At 46.6% G+C, this 26,599-nt stretch overlaps 1 protein-coding gene across 2 annotated transcripts; it reads right to left on the bottom strand.

Annotated features, from left to right (window-relative positions):
• Window positions 1-612: 612 nt before the first annotated feature.
• dop1a (DOP1 leucine zipper like protein A) lies at window positions 613-25,990 on the bottom strand. 2 transcript variants are annotated; one of them, XM_079275564.1, is made up of 37 exons: window positions 25,973-25,990; window positions 25,576-25,771; window positions 25,124-25,305; window positions 24,850-25,020; window positions 23,250-23,439; window positions 23,001-23,099; window positions 22,598-22,697; window positions 21,806-21,915; window positions 20,917-21,031; window positions 20,699-20,819; window positions 20,352-20,471; window positions 16,054-16,171; window positions 13,915-14,163; window positions 12,250-12,775; window positions 11,761-12,044; window positions 11,528-11,680; window positions 11,337-11,437; window positions 10,961-11,226; window positions 8,705-10,838; window positions 8,341-8,452; window positions 7,932-8,114; window positions 7,014-7,139; window positions 6,718-6,852; window positions 6,550-6,605; window positions 6,323-6,427; window positions 6,036-6,102; window positions 5,738-5,882; window positions 5,017-5,096; window positions 4,345-4,454; window positions 4,074-4,223; window positions 3,554-3,615; window positions 2,969-3,121; window positions 2,556-2,692; window positions 2,351-2,406; window positions 2,088-2,252; window positions 1,693-1,822; window positions 979-1,591 (listed from the first exon to the last, which is right to left on the bottom strand). In XM_079275564.1, exons 2-37 carry the CDS (start codon window positions 25,711-25,713, stop codon window positions 1,286-1,288), a joined length of 7,455 nt encoding a protein of 2,484 aa, XP_079131690.1. In that variant the 5' UTR covers window positions 25,714-25,771; window positions 25,973-25,990; the 3' UTR covers window positions 979-1,285. The 2 variants fall into 2 exon arrangements, with proteins under 2 accessions (XP_079131689.1, XP_079131690.1); XM_079275563.1 differs by lacking the exons at window positions 21,806-21,915; window positions 22,598-22,697; window positions 23,001-23,099; ... (3 more) ...; window positions 25,576-25,771; window positions 25,973-25,990 and adding an exon at window positions 613-738 and having other exon boundaries at window positions 1,290-1,591.
• Window positions 25,991-26,599: the final 609 nt, after the last annotated feature.

The following is a 26,599-nucleotide window of genomic DNA, read 5'->3' as shown; positions in this document are numbered from 1 at the left end:
CAGCCAGTCAGTCTTTGTCGCTGTCCGTGGTGCTGATGTGGTCTCCTCTTTAATGGTGGGACATTTGTCTGTAAATCACTGGTTTTCAGGTAGTGGAAGTACTCGTATCAATTGAATGACATTTGTACAATTACAATAAATGAGCCTCTTATCTTGTTAGAAAGTAAATACTGATTCAACAATGTGTAGCCTAAGAAGGATTTTACTGTTGTCGGTAGAACGAGTTTATCAACCTTATATACAGTCTGCTTGTTTAGTCCAGTGGTTCTCCATCCAGGGATCGAGAAGCAGTACTGCTACATACATTTCTATCAAATTGTATTGTATAAACACTTTTTTTTAAGGGGACCAAAAAGGTTGGGAATCACTCGTTTCATCTTTAACAAACACTGTATTTCATAAGCTCATCATATTTTACTTTAATGGAAAACCTTGATCTGAAAAAATACTGGAGCTATTAACTGTGAACATGGAGTCAAATGTAGATTTCCCACATAACTGCATCAGTTAATGTTCCTTCCAGCACGGTCACACCTTCTGCAGAAAGACAGATCAATGCCATGGACGGCAACAAAACCTGCGGCTCAATTAGTCTTTATCGCAGCAGACACAACGGGTCACAGCAGGAAAAGCACAGGTGTGAAAAATGTAATTCATAACGGATGAATTCCATTTAGCCGTTTGGGTTTCAGGCTCCTGGTGTTTTGCAAGCGGGTTCATCATAGCTCACTGGGACATCTGCAGATGACAGAGCCGTCATTAATGTTATTGTAACACCTGAGCTTTTCCTACTACAACAAGTCAAAATGTCTGCAGTGAAAAAGGCTTATTTGACATATGTCGATATAACCAGTATGTACACACACACACACACACACACACAATACCTGTAATCCCCAACAATGCATAATGAGAGGATCTACTACATCAGGTGCATATTGTAAATACATTTTAAACATCATGACGACAGTGACAGTGTTACTCTCCCATTAGAAATCTTTAATAAGTCACATCGATATGGAATGGCACAGCATCTTCACTTCGTCCAAAAGGACTCACATAAAATGTTAAAAGTCAGTCATCAAAGCTGCTCCATATATACAAATAATTAAAATTAAATACAATAGCCTTTGAAAAGTAAAATAATCATTATAAATACAAAAAAAATGTACAAACTATTTTTTCCCTCATTTGTATTTCCCTTGTTCTTTAATGTACAAGTTGAGGTTTTTCACTAGTGTTGATCAGTTGTGTGTTAGTCCCCCTCCCTCCCCTCTCCGTGTTCTCACGTCTTGATGAGGCCTTCTAGAAAGTCCTTTTCCACCATTTCCTCGATGTTCTGTCGAGCTCGACTCCAGAAGACTTTCTGGCTCTCCAGTTTGTGGCCCTCCTTGTGGGGGAAGGAGCCGTCTGCGGGGTTGCGGGTGTAGGCGGGACCTGTGCGGCAGCTGGCCTTGCTGTTGAACACCTGGCTGAGCAGGTTGAAGAAGGGCAGCAGCTGCTCCATGCTGCGGATCACGTAGAGGGTCAGCATCAGGTGGCCTGGCTCCCAGGACAGGGTCCGAGTGGAGCAGTCCTCCTCTGGGTTTTTCTATTGGGGGGGGAAATGGATTGTAAAAATGTATGTGCCGTCCTGCGGCCTGAATTAAGTGGGCTGCACATACTGATAGACAGGGGGGGGGGGGGGGGTACCTTTGCTCGTTTCCTCAGCAGCTTGGCCAGTCGGACCACGTAGGGTTTAAACTCTCTCTGGTGAGTCCCTTGTCGCCTCACTTCCAATCCTGAATCATCCGACGCCTCTGGGATGAAGGCCCAGCGGTACCTGTAATGAAGCAGCACTCACTCAGAAATAACACCATTTTCATCCATTTAACAAGTTACCAGAGCTTTAAAAAGGAGCAATATTCAAATGTATTATTCACATGCTAGCCACATACTGAGATATAGAAATTATTCCATATAAAATGATCATCGCAAATGATCCATGCATCCATCCCAAATAGGGACATTTTAAACTAATTATCTCTGTAGCTGTTTCCCTAAGCCAATCACAGAGATAATTATGAGCAAGGCGTGTCTGTACTGACATCTGGAACTGAGGCAGGCTCTCGGGGGGCAGGGCCAAAGCCAGGTCCAGGAGCTTGCAGGCAGACAGATAGAGGTTGAGCCAGCGTTGGCTGTTGTAGGAGGTGGAGAAGCCGTTCCCACCAGAATAGGTGGCCTCTAACCCGGCCACGGACGGCCCCGACGTCCTACAGACGGACAGGAGAGGAGAAATCGTCAAGCGAACACAGGCAGAAGTGATTTTATTATGCTGCAATCCAGTCTGCATCATCAACCGATAGCATACCTTGATATGTCTTCGTCTGCCGTGAGCTCCTGCTCCATTAGAAGAAACACCTGAACCTGCAGGGAAACACATGTAGAATGTGTGAATGAGTGTGTGTGTGAGTGTGTAAAATATGTGGAGAGGGCTGAAAGAAAGAAACAAGAAGACATATCAAGTGAGCCAAACTAAAAGAAAGAGACTGCAGTCAGCCACGTCTAGTTCTCACCAGTTCAGTGATCATGGTGGGCCACAGCGAGGTGAGGTGTTGAGGTGACATGCGCAGCAGCAGCACTCTGAAGAACAGGAACACCTGAGCATGAAGGATAGGCACCTGAGGCAGACGCAGGCTCTCCACCAGACGCTCTGAACACACACACACACACACACACACACACACACACACACACACACACACACACACACACACACACACACACACACACGACAGAGGTGGCGAGTGCAGTTAGCATGACACACAGACTCACGATTTCCCTCACATTTAAGGGAAATACACCAGGTTGAAATCTACCAAAATTGTTCTTTAGGTTTCATTTGTATGCTGTTTATTGTGGGAACGTGTACACAATCTGTATGCAACAGTAGTACATGTAGAATATACTGCATGCGTGCATTGTTTACCTTGTATGTCCGGCAGGTATTTCTGGTACTGGTCCACCTCACTGCTGTAGATGGTGAAAGCCAGGCGTTTGAGCAGCATGGCTCTCTGCTCCAGCTCAGCGTCTCTGTTGGTGAACAGACTCAGAGAGCTGCTCTGGGCTACAGCCACCCGGGCTGAAGGGAAACACACACACACACAGACATTATTAGTCTATCCGGTAGCTATTTAACCTGTTAATACGCTTTGACTCACTAGGTTTTTTCCTTATCAAAATCCTATCAGGGATCTAAGGATAGTGGGTGTCATAGGTTGTACAGATTTGTGATATTGGGCTGTATAAACAAAATGGACTTGACTTGTTGAACTGTCACGTCAGCATATTTTTTTTGCAGGGCTACAGACTTAACAGGAGTGGAAATATAAGTGCGTGTTTGGAGAACACTTTTGAGGATGAATTCTGCCTGAGATGAGGCATGAAAAGGGCAAAACACTCAGCGTCCCGTCGATGTCACAAAGAAACAGATGATGTGCTAAACGGTCTGCGATCACACCCGGAGCCAATATCTACACATTTATCAATGAAACTGAAGAATCGTGAAGCTTACTCATGAGGTCTCTGAATGTGGTCTTATCGTGAGTCATCAAGTGGTCAATGATGGCTCTCCAGCTGTAGAATTAGGAAAATTAAAACGAGTAATTAATTAACAAACACAACCCCCTCACATCTGGGAAGAACATGGACCATTCCAAGATTATGTTGATAGGATATTTATGTAAAATGTGTTTTTGACTTTAATGCATCTCTGGTGTCCCTGAGTTCTTATTCTGACCTTTTAAACAAAGAGCAGACTGCCAATAAATGTCCTCCATTAACATAATGTACGTGCATTCTGTGTGTCCCCTAAAACTGACAGGGAACACACGCTCATGCTTCTTATTCATTTTAAACAAAATATCAAATCCAAAACAGGTCAATATCCAAGATCTTTGTTTGATTATGCTCAAGCTGTTAGAAGAAATCTTTAAGAAAGTTTTAAGATTATATTCTATTTGTATTTTATACTTTGAATTGTGAAAGTAATTTGGAGTGTTAGGCTCATAAGTGCATCTCTCTGTCTGACTCACTGGCTGACGCAGGAGGAGTCCATCTGGAAGAAGGTGTGGTCCATGAAGAGGTCGAAGGCCTCCTTCTTCCAGGCCCGGCGGGTGTACTGGTACCCACTGAGGCTGCTCAACAGTTGGATGCAGGCCCGGTAGCTGGGGGCGTTGTGCGCACTGGCGGGAGAAACGGGAAACGCTTTCAGATAACATTTGACATTTGTGTGTGACATGTGTTGCACCCTGTAAAGAGGTTCATAGTGATGTTAACTTGTAAACATTTGGCCAAAATACAAACCTGTGGTTGCGGAGGTAGGGCACTACGTAGTGCATGATATTAACCAGCAGTGGGATCACCCTCTCCTTCTCGTCACTGTAGAACACCATGTCCAACAGATGAGCCAGCACCTGGTGAACAAATACACTCATGTCAGTCTGACACATGCCCTCAGTAGGCATGGCAACATGGAGTGAAGCTCCTCCAGATTCAAAGTGGGTGTTCATCTTGAATTATTGAGCTTCTTTATTCCTGAGCTGGAAAAGTACATTCTGTATATGCAGTAAATTGCTGCACCAACCAACAGTATGCCAACGTGCACTGCAGCATTATGTTGATGTATTGCTTTGAATAAACACATTAATCTGTACGATGCAAAAAGCAGTGATAATTAGATCCACTCTGAGCTAAAATAGCCAAGATGGAAGACGGTGGTCTCGGATTTCAATTGTCCAGCTCATGTCCATCACCACACTGAGTCCAGTGGATCGATTCATCGGTGCACTGATAATAATTGAAGTAGAGGTAGCTGGAGTGTGTCAGTGTACTGTAGGGAGCAACAGGCCTAAACATTGATGCTAAGTGTGAGTGAGAGAAGAAGAAATAACGGGCGGGGCCGCTGACTGATGGCCCGAGAAAACAACAGGAAGGAAGGAAGGGTTTTGCTGAGTCACAGAGTCATGAGTGTTTTACCTCGGCCAACAGTGTGAGGGCGTGAACGCTGTACACTGATGGAGTGAAGCTGGAGGCCTCCATCACTGTGAGCATTAAATCTACAAAACACACATAGCAAAGGTTAGCAGTAGCTACGTAGCGAGTACTGCCATGCTGAAGCATGCAGCCACTGATCAGAAGCATCCAAGTGCTCCGTGCTGACCCCTCTCACATTCAGATTAATATTTTACACTAGATTTAGCTGGATTACATTAATCCCCGACATTAAAATACATCTCTGGTACAAACACAGAAATGACCTTTCCCTTGCCAAAATACAGATTCCCCGGAACACAAATACATAAGGACAGCGTCACCAGTCACCCTGCACATAGTCTGTTCAGCCTCCTACCCTCTGGAAGAAGGTACAGGAGCCTCCGCTGCCGCACCACCAGACTAAAGAACAGCTTCACCCACCAAGCTGTCAGGACACTGAACTCTCTCCCCTCACTCCCCCCAATCATATCCTCCAGCCTGACGGGAAGCTGAAGCTGACTTTGACTATCCAGGCTGCCTGCTGAGTAACTCACTGACAACACAACAGGGAAACAATCGGAATCAGACAGCAACATTTTTTCTGTCCACAGTTTTGTGTGGAATGGATGTAAAATGCATTTCAACTAGACTTAAAAATGAATATTGCATATTCAGATGCGGTCTTCATTGGCCCTTTTCTCCAGTGAAATTAGTGGCAGCGCACCTTCTACATCAGTTTCCAGGTTGGCTCCATCCACGACGATCTGGGGAGAGGCCTTCACCTCCAGGTTCCTCCTCAGCCACGTGGTTTGCTCCAGAGAGGAGCCTGCGATCGTCCCGATGGCCTCCACCACCTTATGGGTCACATCCTGCACAAGCAAGTTACATCCAGTTACTCGTTTCTACTGTGGTTCACTCTCTGATCCTGTACGACTACACAGCAGGAAATGAAAGTAGAACTTGTATGTTATTGACGTTAAAGGAAAGAAATATATTATAAAATGTGATGGAAACAACATTACCTGCAGCTCCCGTTGGTCCTTCTTGCTCTCCAGATTGGGATTCTTCAGAATGAACTCATTCAGAACTCTAGAGAAAACAAAGAACGGGAGGGCCAGGTCAAATAAGCGAAAGCTGGTGAACTCTCCACAGACTGATTCATTCAGATCCACACTGACCATTTAACTGAGCGCAGACCACTAACATCCACAGAACCTTTAAGTATAAGTGTACGAGTTATAGCCAGATGTTGTGAGTAAATTGGGACATCTGCACCACAATTAAAAGAAGAGAAGGAAGAGAAACCGACCCGAGTATTAGAAACTGTCCGGGGGCCGGCAGGCCTAACGGTACCGAGTCCTTCAGCAGCGCCAGCAGAGACGGCCAGCTGTCAACTAAACTGGACACAGAGATCCTAGGACACACAGGGTCATGAATGCAAAGTAAAGAGGTTAGAAGGCACAAACGGGGCCTTTATGAAAAGCAATAGTGGCCTCTTTCACATTAAAAAGGATATGCAGTATAAATGTATCTCACCTCTGGACATAGGCATAGAAGAACTGCAGCATGCAGACCTCCAGAGAGAGGTGCTTCTGTGGGGAACGGTGAAGAAATAATGTTATTGTCATGAATGGCTATGAACAAGGTTACACAAGTATCAAAGAGTGGGAAAACGTGATGGAAAGATGGCGCTCAGAACCCCACCTTGTCCTTGGCGATGGCAGGCGGCTGCTTGAGGACCTCTTTGACCGTCTGCATGACCGTCTCGGTGCGCATGGCGCTCACCGAGCGAACCAGCTCCACCAGCAGCAGCTGCTCCTCACTGGCTAAAGGAATCACCTGAGACACATTGTTTAGCTTGGTGTTACCTTTACTCTTTAAATACATTTGACTTTGACATGTTAACAGAAATGAATACACTTTGCTGCTCACTACATTGACCAGAAAGTAAATGAAATCTGTCATTCTGTGCTTCAACACAATACGTTGTCTTTACCCACCTTGTTTCTGGCTGGAGTCTTGACCTGTTTCCTCTCATTCCACACATAGGCGATCGCTGCCATGAAGTGAGCACCGTGGTGCATGGAGATTGGACCCAGCAGCTCGAGGATTTGCTGCCGCAGGTTCTGTAGAACAGGTGGAGGCAAGGAAGTAGTTAGGTGAGACTTAAACAGCTGATGACTTACTGTGTAGACTGTTTTGTTTACAGGCCGTACAGTCACTAGTAACATACTGTAAGTATCTTTTAGTGTATAACTCAGCTGAACGCTAGAAGTAAATCAAACACTAGTATTTCCTTAAATCACTAGACATTTCACCGTCAGATGTTTATCCAGTTAACTGACACAAAATCATTTGTCAAACAACGTTATCTGCATTCAGGTTGAGCTGCTGTTGAGTTTGTGTGAAATGTTCAAACTGACAAAGATGTTCGTTGCAGAAGGAAGTTTAACAAGCAGCTTTTTAATGCCTTTAGTTATTCCTCCTGCAGCGCCGTGTAATCAGAACAAATGACGTTCTGTGGAGGATAGAAATCACCATATTATCTCACAGAAAATTACTTTAACAGCCCACCTCTGGAAAGATGTTAAATAATATCATCTGGATATGGGTCATAACTTCTCAAATAAAAGTTAAAAAAAGGTTCCTCAGTGCCGGTAATGAGATTCAATTCTTACCGCTGAGACCAGTAATCAAACTATTTTATATGGAGTTACATTACTTTCTCTGTAGAGTATTTTAGGCCTGGCTGCCACACATCACACCTCTGGGATTTTTCACTTTGCCGAGTACACTGCACAGTGTGTTAAGTGCTGCAGGAGACATATCTGAAACTATATGTGAGCTATCGTTGCATTTCTTCTGCTTGGGTGAGTCTGAAATGAGTAAAATCTCTGAACGCGTGTTGCCTGGTGTACCTTAGTGGAGCCCAGGTTGATGTTGGACGTAGAGGCAGCAGAGGCAGCAGCTGGCTTGTCTGAGCTGTCGGCCTGGTGGAGGACGCTCCACAGCAGGGTGACAGAAGACATGATGGTATGGAGGATGGAGAGGATGCCGGAACGAGCCTCAGCCAGGTGCTTCTGGTCAACACTCACCTGTAACTGAGGGGCGACAAGACACTCAGTATTCCGTTACGCAAAGAAGTAGAATATCAAACATGTCTTAATGCAAATCAAACTGATGAATACAACATATGAATGTATAAACTGCAGCAAAGGAGGACTGCATTCATAATTGCTATATATTCAGTGTGTAGTGCAGTGTGTGGAGGTTGTAAACAATCACTGAGGAATGAAAGAGCAACTTGTTGGTGCGCGGCGCCCTCACCTGGTGGTACTGAGAAGTGGGATCCAGCAGGCAGTAATGGATGATGGCTGTCACCCCCTCCAACACCGTCAGAATCAGGTCAGGAGGGATGCAGAGAGCCATCCACTGGGGTCTGGAACATAGAGGGAGAGTATGCAGTCTTACCAATTACATACACAATTCTGAATGAATGGCAAACATTTTGATCACAATTGGTACATCAGAAAGAAGGACGACATGCCAGACAGCTATTGCATCTTGTGGTCAAGAGTGCCATCTGGTGACCAAACCCTTGCTCTGCCATTGTATTGCATTGTATTGCCTGTGTGATGTGTGATGGTGTGTCATAATAGCTCATCAGTACGATGCCTGTAGATGTTAATACCTGGTGTCAGTTAGTCCGGTCTCGTAGCGGTACTGATGAAGAAGATTGTCCAGGTTCTTGCACAGCTGCAGAGTGACGGAGGCCACCACCCTCCTCAGCACCCTCCCCATGTACGGTAGGGTGGCCGTGATGAGTCCTATCCACTGGGGATGCATCTTACACGCGTGGTGCTGATGCAGCGCCCTGATCACGGCGCACAGGAACATCCCCTGCGCCGTGATCGGCTGTCCGTGGAGGTACTGCAGTGATGTCATTGGCTGCTGAGGGTTGACGTGCTCCACCTCCCCGCCCAGGATCTCGAACCCCGCCCCGGCGGCGCCTCCCGTTCCAACGCCTCCCGCTCCTCCTCCCACAGGTCCCCCTTCTCCTCCTTCGTCAGCCGGCACCAGGACCCTGTGCTCGAGAACCACCAGGCTCTGCAGCAGTCTGAGCAGCTGAGACTGGACAGCACTGCAGCTGTCTATCTGGTCCTCTGACAGGTTGATGACACTGTCCTCCGACAGACCTTCCTCCACCGTGGCCACGTTGGCCCCTGCCGCCTGCTGCTCGTGCCACTTCTGGGCGCTGAATATGGAGGAGAGCAGGCAGTGGAGAACCACTTTCTGGACTTTGCACTTAGAGAGGACGTCGCTGATGAAACTAGCAAAGCCCTTCGCGGAGCCACCTGTGACTTTGACCAGCTCGCTGAAAAGGAGCGTGAGGACCTCCACGCTGGTCAGCTGCATGGCCCGGTTCCCTGCCAAGTCCTGAGGGCCTGCTGTCAGGTGGGCAGAGTAATAGCTCCTTAGGAAGTACAGACAGAGTGAGATGATGATCTCCAGGTACATGGCGCTGCGGAATGAGTGGGAGTGGGAGTCCTGGGGGATGGGGCAGTAGAAGTCTTTGCCCATGACGGAGACCCTGTGACGGGCTAGGAGGTTTTGGAGCAAGGACAGCTGCGGAGTGTATGTGTTGTTGATGCTGGTGGTGGAGATGGCACTTACGAACCCTGAGGGTGCGGCTCGGAGCATGGCTGCGATGGCCGACAGGGCGTGGAGCGCCCGGGAGGAGTCGTACAGCTGGAGGTAGAGCAGAACGTGCTGGTAGAGAGGATGGATGTTAAAACGAGGTGGGGCAGAGGATGCTCGGCGTCCCGTGACACTGACCCCCCCGACGGTCCCGACAGAGCCGCCGCTGGGTGAGCCGGTGTCACTCTCAATCTCCGACACCTCACCTTCCCCACAGCTGTACCAGTTCTCAAGATCCAGGCTGTCCCCGAAGAAAATACTGGTCGGCCGCAGTTTTTCAGCTTGAATCGCCATCTTTCTCTGCCTCGCCTCCTCTTTCCTCTTGGCCTTCTTGATCTTGGGCTTGGCCCCCGGTGACTTGTCCGCCAGCCTCTCCATGATCTTCCCTTTAAGGCTGAGCTGGGTGCTGCTGTGGCTACGTTTACGGGCCTGAGGGTCGTCCACCTGCAGGTTGTGGTCCGGGGTGGCGGGCTCGGAGCCGTCTGGCAACATGACGATGGAAGGCGACGAGCTGTGACGGGTGATGCCCTCTCTGTGCTCGTCCTCTGCAGACAGATCAGGCCGCGTAACAGAGAAGAACTCCAGCGTGCCTCCGGCCAGCATCTCGGGCAGAGTCTGGTGGTTGGAGCCTGGAGGAGGTCCAGAGTCAAGACGGGGACCAGTGGAGGTATCTGAGGAGGTGCTGTCTGTGTCCGTCTGGGGCCAGTTTTCAGGTTGAGATGAGACTTCAAAAAAAGATCCCTCGTCTACTAAACCCAAAACGCGGTCTATCAGCTCCTTTATAACAGAGGACACAGCCTCCTCTATAGAGTCCTCAGGCATGTCACAAGAGGAACCGGGCTGTTGGTCTGAGCCATTGACTGTGCTGCTGGCAACCTCTGGTTCCTCAGAGCTGCAATTTTCCACCATAGAGGATCGAGAACCACTGGACTCGGAGCTCTGGAGCTCCCCCTGCTGGACCGCAGGCGGATATTCACCAGCTAGTTGCAAGTTCTCGTTGCTGAGGCTCAGCAAGGACAGGCTGTCACTCAGGGGGTTGACAGTCAGACAGAACGGCTCCATGTCCCCCATCACCAGGCCTCGGAGCTCCTCTTGTGTCCCCATGTCCCCATGGATCTGACCGAAGTCTTATGAAAGAGAGAGGAGAACGCTTTTATCACAAACAGTCAACGTGGAAACAATTTGGATATAAAATGATGCAGTAACTTCCAGTAAAACTGAAAAAGCAGTATTACTGGCATTTGCTTACTGTCGGAGAAGCCAGAGTCCCGGGTGTAAAGGGGTTCTGATGGCCCTTGTTCCGGTGGTTCAGGGAAGACCTGGGCCCAGTGGCGCTGGGCCTGGACCCTCTGAATGGACACTCGGTGGGTCTTGGGGTGGAGCAGAACTAGGAGGAGGGGCTCTAAAACCCGAGCAATGTCATGTCTCTGAAGAACCTGATTCAGCCAAGCCCGGCCAACAGCGCTAGTACACGGATCCCAGTAACTCAGACTGTCCAGCATGATGAAAAGAGATCTGTGACGGACAAAGGGAAAAGAAAATGTACAGGAAGGGCACTTGATGCAAACTGTATGAATGGAAAATCCCTTGAAATTAACTAAAAACATTTCCATGTGGCTGTATACCGGTCAAAGGTGCGATTAAAAGGGGAAGATTTGGTGATGTTCAAATCTCGCGTCAAATGCCACAGCACACAGAACTTCACGTGGGCCTCCAGCTGAATTCTCTGAAAGAAAACGGGTGCGTGAGCATGGATTTCATTGACAGATTGTGAGGAAGTGCGTGCAGTTCTTCTGTGTGTTTCCACTGCACTAACCTTGTCTCTGTGCATGAGCTGCTGGCTGATGACGTCCTCACAGATGCTGGAGGACGGCACCAGGTTGTGGAGCTGGTAGAAGAGCTCTACGCTGCGCTGATGGTGCTGAGGAGTTCCTTCACTCAACTGGTCCCACAGGATCAGAGCTACACTCTGGGGGAAAAGATTGGAGATTAAACAGAGTCAAGACCATCAAAAACAAGTTCCACTGTGACCTAAAACGAGACCTCCACCTTGAAGAAGTTTGTCTTGTCAGCGATGTACTTTAGGATTCCCTGAGTGAGCGGCGGCCTGATGACGACGGCTACTCGACCCTGGCTGGGGCTCATGGGCTGGGCGGAGTCTGCGCCGCCCCCAGATGCGACGCTCTCGGCGATCACCATGGCGACCGACTGGGTGAGTCCCACGAGGTCCATGAGCAGGGAGATGGCCACGCTCTGCAGGCTGAAGTCACTGGCCAGGCAGCAGGCATCCATCAGGGTCTGCAGCCACGCTGGCAGACGGACCTGCTCACTGTCTGTATCGAAGCAAGGCGCATATAAAGTCCACATACAACAACTGCATCAAAACAGAGAGACGCTATTCCACTGATGCATCTTGTACTCACTCCTGTTATCGTTTCCAAACTGCTCTTTCCAATTCAAACACGACAACAGTTTGCATACCGTAAGTACTGGCACTGCTCTTTGAATTTTTGATGAGACAGTGTTTTTGGCACTTACCAAACTGCTCTTCCTGTACGGGTGAGGACTTGAGATTGCCCTCTGCGATGTAGACAGGGAAACTGGAGCATTCCAGGAAGAGCTGGCAGGCAGCGGTGAAGGCAGCGACACCCTCCCTCTGGAGGAACCCTGCGTCTGAGCACAACTCTATATGATCGCTGTGCTGGGAGCCTTCTGAAACCAGGGGCCCCGGCTTTATAACCTTGCCTCTTTCCCCCTCGGCCTTGTCCCCCCGCCCGGGCGTAATATACAAGGTGATGAGTCGGGAGAGAAACTGCTGGAAGTGCTCCAGGCAGCACTGAATGACCGGTTTGTCCAGAGGCTTGGTCTGAGATGCGCCTGAGGAGCAGTGGCCCGTTTTGACCCCTGGCTGGGGCTGAGCGATTGGCTCCGCCTCCTCCGGGCCGTCGCCCTGGTACTGGACGAAGTCCGTGAAGCCACTTTCGGAGCAGTGACTACCTGAAGGGTTTTCCCCATCCTCAAACACCTCCCCACTGGCAGGTCGTTCCAGAGCGGAAGGCAAAGCCTGCAGGAGGACAGAGGAGGACGCGTGATGAAGAGTAACAAAAGCCCTGATGATGGCTACAGCAGTTAGGTGTCCCAGTGAGTGTTTCCAGTGAGCCAGCAGCATGCACAATATCTGTGAAATTTAATCTACAAACATAATTAGCCAGATACCGTGATAGAAGACTTGATCCATATCCCCTATATTCAGTAAATGCACAGCTAGCTATTAGTTTTAATAGCGGAAGTCTCTCGACAGACACAGTGACGTCGTCACTGCACTGTTCTGTACACTGGTCATTATACAGTGACGATGTATACACAGCTGTTGGGCTTGACCCGAGGAGACAGAGCTGTACACCAGGCCACCGCAGACAGACAGAGGGATGTAACTTCTTCATGATGTTTGTAACAGTCAGCCTTTAGGAGCCTGAGGGGGTCCTGGGTTCACATGCTAGAGCCTGGACTCAGATGGCACGTTAGACAGCAAATTCTCTATATGTCCCTCAGGGGGGGTTGTAGTAAGTATTCAGTGGATGTATGTGGAATGTTTTCCACGCCGATAGATACGGCTCACCCAGGAGGCATCGCTCGCTCGTCTACCCCTCTTTTTCCTCAGAGAGAAAAGGCGAGCTGGGCTCAGCTGTCGCTTAACCATCTTCTGTCGAGCCCCCGATCCATCTCCCGCCAGCGGACTGTTTGAGTGAACCTAAAAATCGCGCCTCGCTGAGCCCTCGAACACTTAAACAACCAGGTTGCTGGACGGGGACCAGGAGCAACAGGATGGCCAAACGAAGCGTTTGGCCTGAACAAGTCTTCAAATGCCTCGTGTCGAGGGAGTGCTGGAGGACAGGGCCAGTCGTGGGACCACCCAGCCAAGTGCAGCACAGGCTACAGAGCCGGAAGGGGCCCTGGTCAGGGACCAGGGCACACCATCAGAGCCTGAACTGATGGGATTTCTGGGCAGTAACTTGAAGGGGAAGTGGGTCAAACAGGGTCTATGCTTTTATCAAAAGACTTTTAAAAGGATCAGCTGGCAGGGGGGTTTCAAAGTACAGGATTGGCATAGCAGGGGCATGTTGTTTCTGATGGAGAGGAGCAGTTCCCTTTCAATTTTGTACAACTTTTTAAAATTTTTTTTAATTAAACACTTTTCCTCACCTGTTTGTCCTCCTTGCCTCTGCTCTTGTCACTTGCTGCGTTTGAGCGATTGGCGTGGCCCTGGGGGCCCGATGGCAGGGCCAGAGGGGACACCAGCGGCGGCTGCACTTTGCTGAGGATCTTGGAGCAGAGACGAAGGCAGTGGGTGAGCTCCCCGAGGCCCAGGGCCTGCAGGTGGCCGGTCAGAGCCGCCACCATGCGCAACAGCAGCTGAGGAAGATGCTCCGTCTGGATCTCTATGTAGGTCTCCTGGAAACGTCGGAGACGGATAGACGTGAAGTTAGCACGTGAGAGGAAGTGAGGCGCAATTATTGGGTACCTGGAAGGAGGTGAACCTGATATAATGTAATCATGGCCCTAATTATGGCTTAATTTATTATCAGGAGAAAATATTATCTGCTACTCTCAGTTTCGGCCTAAAAATGAGAATATTAAAAAGCCTGCGATAGTTAGGTTGCAAAGATTCAGCTGTTTATATGTTGCGAGACCAATGTTTATTCAAAGCCATGTTTTTGTTTCATATTTAATTCTAGTCACAATATAATCATGGTTGTTGTCGTTTTTTAAACAAAGGCTCTGCACACTTCGATACACTTCAAATAGTTAGTGATGCATTTATCATGACATGTATTGGACCTGTAGACCTAAATGCACAGACCCCTCGATTCACTTTGGCGTCTTCTCATCAGTTTGGTTTGAGTTCTTAGTTGTGAAACAAATATTTTGACTCAACAAGCAAAACACATTTTCATGAAAGAAATAAAAAAAGCGCAAACTAGAACAACATAAAATCATAAAATGAGCATTATACCATGAAGTCATATTTCTTATAAATATGTGAGCAGTGCAATCGCATATAGCTGCATGCGTGCTGAACAGAAAACACACTGGGCGGAGATTTCATTTTCACAAGATCCACACCAAACAGCCAGGGTAGCTGTCCACCACCTGACTGTTTCAATCCCACTTCCTCCTCCGGATCATTTGTTTTGGCATTAAAATACGACAGTCATGTCTGAAATGATCACTCAAAGCAGGGCAGGAACAAAGATGGCCTGAGGGATGTTGGCAGGACGTTGCAGAAATGTTATCGGAGCCTCAGTGAAGCAGGGCGAGGTGAAAGAGCAGGAAAGAGCAGTACTTTACCTGGCAGATTACCCTCATGCTTCTAGTAGGCTTAAGGAGAAAGAGCACATAGTTTCAACAGACAGGAGCAAGCAGAGCACAGGCCACACAACACCTGGTTTACACACACACACACACACACACACACACACACACACACACACACACACACACACACACACACACACACACACACACACACACACACACACACACACACACACACACACACACACACACACACACACACACAGAACGCAAAGGTTCTCTTTGTCGCGCTCTTTCAAAGACACACACTCCCTCGCTCTCTCTGAGGGATTTCCAAACTGTTCAGATTGGAAATACTGTATAGACAAGCATATCTCTATGAGGATGCAAACAATATTTTGGCAGGGGAACAATACACAGGTATTTTTTAACCTGTGTAGAGATCACACTCACACACACACACACACGCGCACACCCCCAGAACTGGAATTTTAAAAGGAGGCGTGTGAGCTAAGAGGGCGGGAGAGCCCGAGAATGAGATGGAGAGCCCAGGACTGGGCAGGAGACGAGGGACTAGAGGAAGGATGTGGTGGACACAAGAAAAGAAAAAGGACAATTTTGAGAAAACTAAAATGTACAAAGGAACCGCAATAGAAACATTAAAATATGGGGAGAGAGACTGAATAATGACAAAGACAACAGCATGAAGATGTAAAGGGAAAAATAATGAATGGAACAAACAGGTGTACGAGTTTAATTGTAAAGAGAAGTCATGGTGGAGTAAAAGCAAGGACAGGACAGAAACTGTACGATGGACATTTAGAAAGAGAAAAAGAAAGACAACGACACATGGAGAGAATACAGAGGCCGACAGAAACAAAGAGAAAAACAGACACAGAGAAAGAAAGAACAGAGAGAGAGACATAGATAGGGAAAGAAAGAGAGAAAGATTGACAGAAAGACAGAATGAAAGACATTAATTCAAAGAAAGAAAGAAAGAGAAAAGAAAAAAGAAGGAAATCTCACCAAAGAGACAATATCCAGCAGAAAATCGACCAGCTGACAGAACTCCACCAATGAGAGCTCTGGAGGATCTGAGCTCCCAGCATGCTGCGGTGCACGCGTGTTGCTGTTCACTGTCCTCCTGCAACAGAGGCAAGGCAAGTTTATTTGTACAGCACATTTCAACAACAAGGTAATTCAAAGTGCTTCACATAAAACCATTAAAAGCATCAAAACATAAGGCAAAAGAAAAGGAGATTTAAAAACAATTAAGAACATTCATTAAAACATTAAAAAACAGTGCAAGAAATAAAATGCAGTCGTAAAATGCATAAATGCAGGAAATTGATTAATATATGAATTGAATGTGGTTCAATTAAAGACAGCAGCAAACAGAAAGGTCTTCAATCTTGATTTAAATGAGCTGAGGGTCTCAGCAGACCTGCAGCTTTCTGGGACTTTGTTGCAGATATGTGGAGCAGAAAAACTGAACGCTGCTTCTCCATGTTTAGTTCTGACTCTGGGAACAGAAAGTAGACCGTTCCCAGACGACCTGAGGGGTCGGGATGGTTCATAAGGTAGCAGCAGATCGGAGATGTATTTTGGCCCTAAACCATTCAGTGCTTTGTAAACCAACAGCAGGATTTTAAAGTCAATTCTTGATTGGACAGGAAGCCAGTGCAAAGACATCAGAACTGGGGTGATGTGATCCACCCTCCTGGTCTTAGTGAGGACTCGAGCTGCAGCTTTCTGACGGACATTTTACAGAGACCTGTAAACACACCGTTACAGTAGTCCAGTCTGCTGAAGATAAATGCATGGACAAGTTTTTCCAAATCCTGTTGAGACATAAATCCTCTAATCCTTGATATATTCTTCAGGTGATAGTAGGCTGATTTTGTAATGGTCTTGATATGGCTGTTCAGGTTGAGGTCTGAATCCATAACTACACCTAGATTTCTGGCTTGGTTTGTGGGTTTTATCAGTGATTGAAGCTGAGCGGTGATTTTCAATTGTTCGTCCTTGGTACCAAAAACAATTACTTCTGTTTTATCTTTGTTTAATTGAAGAAAATTCTGGCACATCCAGTTGTTGATTTGTTCAATGCAGTTACCCAGCCCTTGTATGGGATTATAGTCCCCTGGTGACATAGTTATGTAGATTTGTGTGTCGTCTGCATAATTATGATAACACACTTTGTTGTTTTCCATAATCTGAGCTCGTGGAAGCATGTAGATGTTGAACAGAAGAGGCCCCAGTATTGAACCTTGGGGAACACCACATGTCATTTTAGTCAGCTCTGATGTGTAATCAGCTACAGACACAAAGTATTCTCGGTCCTTCAAGTATGATTCAAACCAGTTAAGTGCTGTGCCAGAGAGTCCCAACCAGATGTTTAGTCTTTCTAGGAGTATGGCATGGTCGACCGTGTCGAATGCAGCACTGAGATCTAGTAACACTAAGACTGAACTTCTGTCATTGTCTATGTTTAAGTGGATGTCGTTGAAAACCTTAACAAGAGCAGTTTCAGTACTGTGGTGCTGTCGAAAGCCTGACTGGAAAACATCAAAGCAGTTATTTATGGCCAAGAAGTTGGTCAGCTGTTGGAAAACCGCTTTTTCACTTATTTTACTTAAAAATGGGAGGTTTGATGTTGGCCTATAATTTGTCATTTTTGCGGAGTCTAAACTAGCCTTCTTTAGGAGCGGTTTAATAACTGCAGTTTTAGGGCTTGTGGGAAGACACCTGAGAGAAGGGATGTGTTTACAATTTGTAAAAGATCAGTGGTCATGCAGTTTGAAATATTTTTGAAAAAGTGTGTTGGTAGAATATCCAAGCAGCAGGAGGATGACTTCAGATGTTGTATGATGTCTTCTAGGCTTCTACGGTCGATTGAATGAAATTGTGTCATATTTGAATGGATGTTATTCAGAGATCGGGACAACACATATCCTGTGGTTGATGTGGAGGCACTGACTGCTTGTCTAATTTTCTGAATTTTGTCAGTAAAAAAGGTGGCAAATTGATTGCATGCCCAGGTGGATTGGAGTTCAGCAGCTACCGACACTGGAGGGTTTGTTAGCCTGTCGACGGTAGCAAATAAGGCGCGTGTATTGTTCTTGTTTTTGGTTATGATGTCAGAGAAGAATGACTGCCTTGCATTTCTAAGTTCCAAATTATAATTGCGAAGTCTCTCTTTATAGATGTCACAGTGAACCTGGAGATTAGTTTTTCGCCACCTGAGATCCAAGGAGATCTTTGTTTACCCGAGACAACCTTCACTTTAGTGGGTGCAATGGCATCAATAATATTTTTTACTTTAAAATTGAAGCCATCTACAAGCTCATTGACTGAGAGACAAGAGAGGGCTGGTGTGGAGGAGAACTTCTGAATAAATAGTTCACTGGTGTTTTCAGAGATGTAACGCTTTGACACAACCTTGGTTTGGACATTTGTGTGCAAGGAGATTGCACCTTCAAAGAAAACACAGAAATGATCAGAGAGCGCAACATCAGTCACAGCAACCTTGGAAATGTTTACACCTTTGGTGATGATTAGGTCCAGAGTGTGCCCCCTGTTGTGGGTGGGTCCTGTCACATGCTGAGTCAGATCATAGTTATCAAGGACACCACATAGTTCTATAGACTCTCTGTCCTGGGGATTATCAACATGGATATTAAAGTCACCAACAATAACAACACAGTCAAAATCAATACAGATTACAGACAGCAGTTCAGTAAACTCATCAAAGAAGGTTGCACAGTATTTAGGCGGTCTGTAAATGTTTAGGAATAAAGCTTGAGTGGAATTCAGAGCCACATATTCAAAAGAACTAAAATGACCAAAGGGCATCTGCTTGCATTGAAGAGAATCATTAAATAAAACAGCAACTCCACCTCCTTTCTTATGCGCTCTTGTTTCACTCATGAAACTGAAGTTGTGAGGTGTTGATTCAATAAGAACAGCTGCACTGTTATCTTGATTTAACCAAGTTTCAGTTAAAAACAAAATGTCCAGTTTGTGCCCAACAATAAAATCATTGATTAAAAATGTTTTTCCTGACAGAGACCTGACATTTAATAAAGCTAAGTTTAATGTGGTTAAAGCTTTCTTTGCCCAATTTATTTGGACAGGCTGACGAGGAATGTATGCTAAGTTTGATAAGTTTGCATGTTTACTATTGTTTCTTCGCAGCCTCACCTTTCTTTTTCTATAAACTTGCAGGACAAGAATTGAGACGGCTAGCTGCATACAGGGCCCCGACCTTTCATGGAGAGAGTCATTGGTGTCATTAGCCTTGTAGCCTGGACCCAGAAGACATCAATTATTTCCTTTATCAGGTAGGGGAGACAGAGGATGGTTGTGGAACCGGCGAGGAGTGTGTTTGGTTCCAGCAATGACCAGCTCTTTCATGTGGTCAGTGAACTCCAGGTGGGGGGAGGATGGGGAGAGTGTGAGAAAGGAAAGGGACCTGGATGGAATTTGGGGGGGTGGAAGTAGGTGCTGGGGAGGGAGGTAAAGACTCCTCGTCTAGGAAGGGTGGGGAAAGTGGGAGATCGGAGGCGAAGGCGGTCCCTGATGATGAGGTTGGAGACTCCTCCTTTTGGCTGTCGTTAGGCGGGGGCATCCTTCCCGTAAGGTCTCCATGGCGATGCTGTGTGGTTATCTCTTGTTTAGACTCCTCTTGTGTCTTGTCCTTGGCAGTAGGGACAGACGGGTGACGCAGGGAGAAAAATAGGTTTGAGGTAAATAGTTTTACCCCTGACGTGTTCAGGCAAACTCCATGCGCTGTAAAAAGATGTCTGCGCTCCCAGAAAAGGTAGAAATTGTTGATAAAATGTACTGACTGGTCAGCACATGCAGTTGACAGCCATTCGTTCAGTGCAAACAGCCTGCTGAATCCTTCATCTCCTCCTCTGACTGGTGGAAGAGGGCCACTGATGAACACCTCAGCCTTGACAGAGCTGACTGTGTTTAACAGATCAATACAGTCTCGCTTCCGAACTTCAGATTGTTGTTTCACAATATCAGAGACGTATTTTAGATTATTTTAAGATGGTGGGCAGTTAACGCGAGTAAATCTGTGGATCCACTGTGTTTGATGTGAGAAATGGAGTTCTGAAAGGCATGCTGGCACACATGAGGCCCCTGGGAGCAGCTGAACAGTGCACCAAAACAACAACAACAACAACAACAACAACAACACTCTGCAGGGTAAAGCATCACGATATCAGAAGCATGACTGTCACCCTCTGGTATTTAGAGCAGTCCTAAAGTGGTGACTGGAGTGTTTCTGCACATGGGAATTGTATCAAACAAACCTGCAGCACTCCTCAAACCAGCGGGCGATGTAGTCCCACATGTAGTACGGCTCAAACGAGTTGAACAGGAGGTTGGCTGTTTTAATCAGCTCCGCCGTCTTCTTGTTCTCCCGTAGTTTACTAAGAAACAAGGTGACATTAGCATCTTGGTGTGTAAGGAGAAACGAAATGAACAAAAACATCCATTATAATGTTCGCCAAGTTACTTATCATGTAAAAATATAAAATTCTAAGTTATTTGCTTTAACATCTCCCGGTTGTTCTATTCTACCTTTGTTTTTCTACGATGCTTCAACAACCAAACTTTCATCGTGAGGGTGATTTAATGTTCACCAGACTGGACTGACCTGCTGAGGTGCGTGTGGTCTTTACTGAACGGACTCTGGCTTTGGAGGTCCAGCTCTGTTCGGCACTGTGTGTGAAGAGTCCGAAACACCTCGATCAGAACGTCCTCCAGGATGGCTGGACCTGGAGAGGCGCATGTAGATGATGATATACACATCTGTGTAACATATTTACAACACTAACAAGACTGTTGGTGTCTACGCATTGATAGGCTGGTTACCAAGTTCCGGTTTGTCCAGCAGACTGATGAGGATGCGGAACGGCTTGAGGTCGTGCATGAGGATGCTCTCCTCTTCCCCGCCCCAGGCCTTGCCCTGCAAGATCCCCACCATTGCCTGAACACACACACACACACACACACACACACACACACACACACACACACACACACACACACACACACACACACACACACACACACACACACACACACACACACACACACACACACACACACACACACACGTTACAGTAAAATATCAGTAAACTCCAGAGCATGTTTGTCTTATTATTTTGCCTATAATATTTGGCAGAACCAATTTCACATTTGCAATGAACCCCCTTTCATTATTTTTGATTTCTGTGTGTTTCACGCTTCGTCTGCCACTTAATGGTGTGAAGCCAAGAACAGACGTCTCTGTAGTACCAACCTTGTCCCAATGGAGGGAGCTCCAATAACTATTTCAGAGCAGATGGCAGATAAGCAAACCAAAACAATTTAACAAAAACAAAACACATTCAAAAACAAAACTTCCCCCCCTGGTCGCTCTGTTTCCAACCCCTGGAGTACCAGAGCTCATCACATGCCAGCAGGGCAAAGGCTGTTTTGAGCAAGACGGGACAGACTACACAAAGTGTGTCCGCCCGTGTGTGTGTGTAAAAGTCTTTGGGAGGACGCGGAGCTTCAAAGGACACACTGCTGGGAGTCGGAGAAGAGAGCAGGACGTATGTGCAAACCCCAGAGAGGACGTGGGAGGAGAAGGATTGAAGGGAATGGATAAATTGCACAGCTGACAAAAGAGAGCCAGATTTGCCAAACTGAAGACGAACCTCGACAAACACGCACGCACACACTTGCTTTTTTTTTTGCAGCTAGCTTGAAACCTCACCTGGACGAGCATGTCTTTAGAGAAGCGGTTGAAGTAGTGACTGGCGTGCTCCTCTGGGTTGCTCTGCCGAGTGCTGCGGGGGCCTGTTATCGCCCCATTGTTGTCAAAGCCTTCAAAAATCAAAGACATGGAGTTATGATGGTGTCAACACTCAGATGTACATCCAGCATATTCAAGCACAGGGCAAGATCATTTATCTGCATCTTCTGTTAGTCTTCTTCTTTGTAAAGTCCTAATGGCTGTTGCCGACATCAATCAAATTTCGGCCACGGCATAAATAAGTAAATCTTGGACCACTTCACGCTATAGAAGCTTCGCCAGATTCAGAGTGGCTCGTCAAACTTCAATATCCCATTCATTGTGGAAACAAACCTCCTCTGACTGGCCCAGGAGATGGTTGACAACTGGAATTAGAGTGACACTGTGCTGTCGGTCCCTCACCGTCAATCCACGTTTTATTTGTTTCTCATCACTTCTGTTGATCTAAAATCTGACATATTCTAATGTCGCAAGTTGCTCTGGAGGGGAGATTACGCTTGATTCAGTCAGTGTCCATCGTGAGCCATGCAGACACTTACCAGCATGTTCATCCACAGAGTGTTGCAAACAAGAGAAAATACAGTAAGACAACGACCACAGCACAACAAAACAATGTGGGTGTATTCCTGTATTCTTTGACTTCCCCAAATGATAATTCCTCTCTAAACTTCACAATATTCCAGAAATAAAATGGTGTGTTGGAACCCTGGCACATCTGAATGTCAGTACTGGGTCTGTGTGTGTGTTTCGCACCCAGCAGCCAGGCGTAGAGTCTGCGGTTGAGCGACATGTCTCTTCTCAAAACCACATGCAAAGCTGCAGACAGGATCCGGATCATGTCAGGGCGAGTCGCCTGAACACAGCAACAAAAAAAAACAGGTCCAGAAATGTTTTGGGGTGAAGGCTTTAACAAGCAGCCAGCGTGAGTCACCACCAGTGACCTCATCATGATCAAACCCATGCAGATGCACACAGAACGAGACACGCACACATCTGAAATCACATCATGATACTGGCTGATACATGAATAGCTTTTATATCGATATCAGCCAGTTGGATACTTTGCTCTAATAATTGTAAGACACACACATCATCACTGTAGCTACCGCACAGGCTGGCGGTTCTAACCAGACCTCATTCACACAGCTGTCCTTACCTGGCTCATGTGGAAGGGGAAGCAGAAGAGGATCAGGTCCAGGGTGCTCCGCTGCACCAGGACGCTCGAGTCCTGGACTGAGGTACTGGCCGCCTCCACCTGGTGAGAACAGAGACACACTATTATTCAACCTGCCTATTCACATTTTAGAAAATCTAGCGCATTAAACAACATTACACTGTCAAGGCATTTGAAACTATGGGTTGATCCCCTCGGTTAACGATGTGTCAGACACCACGTGTCACGTACCATGAGCTCGATGTCACTGCCGATGACGTAGAGCTGGTCCTCCATGGAGAGCTTGCGATTGAGGTGCAGCAGAACAAAGGACACCCCGGGAAGACGCACGGCAGGGCTGGTCAGGATGCTGCCCCACAAGGCACTGTAGAAGGCCGTCTGCTCCACCGCTGCTGCCACCTTCTCCAGCAGGGTGTTGGTTCTAATGGAAAACACAAGGGAGGACACGGTGAACGCTGACCTTCTACCACACAAGCGCCGCAGACGGACGCAGTCCGCAGAGCAAAGCTGGCACCCGGGAGTAAAAAAAACACTTGTTTTCACATGTTGTTGTCAGATTGACTAACAGTGTGTTGCTGCTCTGCTCACATGGAGGCAGTCAGTACTTAAGGCACTAATGTAATAGTCTTCATGGTCAATTGTTGGGCAATGAATTAAGCAGAACCACAAGGAAAGGAGAATGTTCCTGCGGGTTGTTTTGGGGTCTTGTAGGTTTGAAAGAACACACATCCCGTATTCATAACATTTACTGAGTTGCATTAGTTGCACGGGTTTTACTGCCCGTTGGTCAGCGTAACATCTCACAGCAGCAAGCAAAAGATACCAAAAGGAACAGAGAGAGAGAGAGAGAGAGAGCGCTCACTCACTGCTGTTGATGGGGGCAGTTGGATCTCATTGTGAAGCTTTAATTTGCCATTTCTACTAACTAAGTAGGGTATCTCACCAATATCTATACATATACACACAAAATACATCTAATTTGGGCAAATAAGGTGGTATTGTGAGTCAGGCTGATTCGACTCAAATGTGTTCTGTGTGGAAACTAAATTGTAACAGCGACAGGATGTGGTAAACATAATGCAACCTCCTGTTGTACTCAAATGAAGACTAAGATACTGCGTATCGATCGATACCAATGAAAAACAACATGTCAGTATACATGCCGACCGCTACAAATAAGTACCAGGAGCAGCACAAGTGCTACTAATAACATTAATTACATCTGGCATTGCTTACTGAGACATTACATCTAGTGGGGCCATTGTTAATTGATTACTCAGTCACACCTGTGCTTTCCTGCCAAAACAACCATGAAATATTACACCATATAAATTATGTCATTGTGGCTAAAGCTGTAACCGCAGCGCCCTCTAGAGGCTGTGAGACTAATTAACGGTACCACTGATGAGATGAATCCTTTCCTTGCTTTTGTAACCTCTGAGATATCATTCGCAACTATATGAACAAGTAACAATGTGAATACATGAAATGACTAAATCAATATATGACAAATACAAATAGATACGAGGAAAACACTGTAAATTAAACTTCAGATTTCTAGAGATCGCAAACGTAAACGGCAGACACGCCTGCAGGTAATTCCTGGAATCAAACAATAAACATGCTTTGAACTGAAGAGGCAGAAGTCTGCGTCTTGAGTTTCAAACGTTTGTCGTGCAATGACTCATACATCTCATTTATCATTCACACGATCTGAAATCAATTCCCTTCCACATTATGCTATAAAATGCCTTCTCCTAATGGCCTGCTCCAGTGCCCGCATGTGCACATCAGCAGCGTTTTCTCTTCTTTCCATCCCCGCTCTTCTCACCTGTCGTAATACTCAGAGCCCTCCTCCAGGCCGGGCAGGACCCCGGTCAGCAGTCCCTGGAGGCCTGGCTTCAGAGTCTTTCCCAGGGGCAAGTAGTAGGTCTCGTAGAGCCCCAGCAGCACCGGCTTCACAGACATGGCGGCATTGGAGAGTAAAGGGAAGAGCCCAGAGCTGCAGCGATAAAAAAAAAAAAAGATATCAACATTCTGATAGTGGCAGAAAGCTTTATGTCCTGCTAAACTACCGGCCAGTGTGAGTGGAACTACAGCATCACCTGTAAAGAAAGAGGTCTTTGGCCAGCCTCTTGGGTCCGATGATCTTGAAGATGATCTCGTACGTCTCCAGGGCCTTGCGGTGGACCCCGCTGGGCAGGGCCGGGTGCAGGCATTGGGCCAGCCGCTTGCCTATCGTCAGCTTCTTGGGCACCACTTGGTATTTTGCATTGTTCTGCAAAACCTGAGACAGACGGGGTGGATATGAAGCGTGCACTCACAACAGAACGTTCATCTGTGCAATTCACGCACGAGCAGATTAGATGTGATGTTATGCTGCTTGTCATGGCATGCTCAAAATAAATGCTCCTTTTTTTAACGTGTATTTAACCCTTTTGGCGTATACGGTAATGATAGTGTGTGTTTCTCGCATTGTATATGTCTTTGCCTTCTTTCTGTACAGCTTGTGATCGAGTGCAGTGTATTATGATGGCGGCCTGACGGAGATCATCACCTTGTTGAGTTTGCCCAGTGCAGAGATGAGGTCCGCCCACTCACTGGAGTACTCAAAGTTCTTGAGGGCTTTGTCCACTGCTGCCACATAGTTCCTGTACTTGGAGTCACTGAGCAGCTCCACTTCCTCTGCATTCATTCTCCTGGGTGGTTATTTCGCTAATGTGATACACCAGGCACACATATGTACATCACACCTGCAATTGGGGAAAAATAAACGCACATTTAGCTCAGGAATATTCGCAAAAAATGTTCTTCAACGCGTTACTACCGTTTTGACGAGAGCTATTACAGTAACGTTAGCTAACAGCCACCTTGTCACGAGCTAGGTGAGGTGACTTCCGCTAACGTAAGGTTACATTGCTGCGTTAACAAATTAAGCTGATATAATAGCTTACCGTTATACGATATAGGACAGCCACTGTCATTCAATCCTGCGCCCGGTTGGCTGAGAAGAAATGACTGACAACGTCAATAATATGGCTAGCAGGCTAGCTAACGTGAACGTTAGTAGCAGGTTGTTTAAACGCTAGAGATGCAGGGCCCGGCTCCGATGTCACTCGTTCACATAAGGTCCCTTAACAAGAAGGGTTCGGAAGCAGACAATAGGTAATTGTATTCTACATATTCTTATTCCTCTTTGTATTGTCCGGCAGTGTGTAAGTAAACAGTGATGAGCGCATCAGTAGCTTCCGCTGCCAAAGATACAAAGCGAGACAATTGACAGCTCCCAGACTGCACTGCAGATTAGCTGTACATCCAACCACAGCGTCCAACTGCTCCGGTCTTCCGCATGGACGTCTTCCGCCTCTCAGCTGTGTCAAGGTACCCGACGTCACACCAAATAAAATCGGAAATAATTTGATTTTTCTTCAAAACAAAAGGGGATGCCTTCCACGTTTGAAAAATTCCACTTTGACTTTTAGCAATTTGCCTCCCCATATGTTGGTATTATTTTGTGTGATTTTATGATTGTGATTCACCTGTTCAGCTGTAACATTCATTTTAATAAATTCATTTTATTC

This window comes from Melanostigma gelatinosum (assembly GCF_949748355.1).
Source record: "Melanostigma gelatinosum genome assembly, chromosome: 9".
Classification (NCBI taxonomy): Eukaryota; Metazoa; Chordata; class Actinopteri; order Perciformes; family Zoarcidae; genus Melanostigma; species Melanostigma gelatinosum.
The sequence above is the reverse complement of the archived record's forward strand: the minus strand, read 5'-3'. Positions and strand labels throughout refer to the sequence as shown.

Coding starts and splice junctions, on each gene's coding strand:
- dop1a (XM_079275564.1), bottom strand. CDS start 25,713: ATGAATGCAGAGGAAGTGGAGCTGCTCAGTGACTCCAAGTACAGGAAC. Junction 5,097..5,737: donor CCTGGAAACTGATGTAGAAG/GTGCGCTGCCAC, acceptor TGTGTTTTGTAG/ATTTAATGCTCACAGTGATG. Junction 1,823..2,087: donor AGCCTGCCTCAGTTCCAGAT/GTCAGTACAGAC, acceptor GCTTCATTACAG/GTACCGCTGGGCCTTCATCC.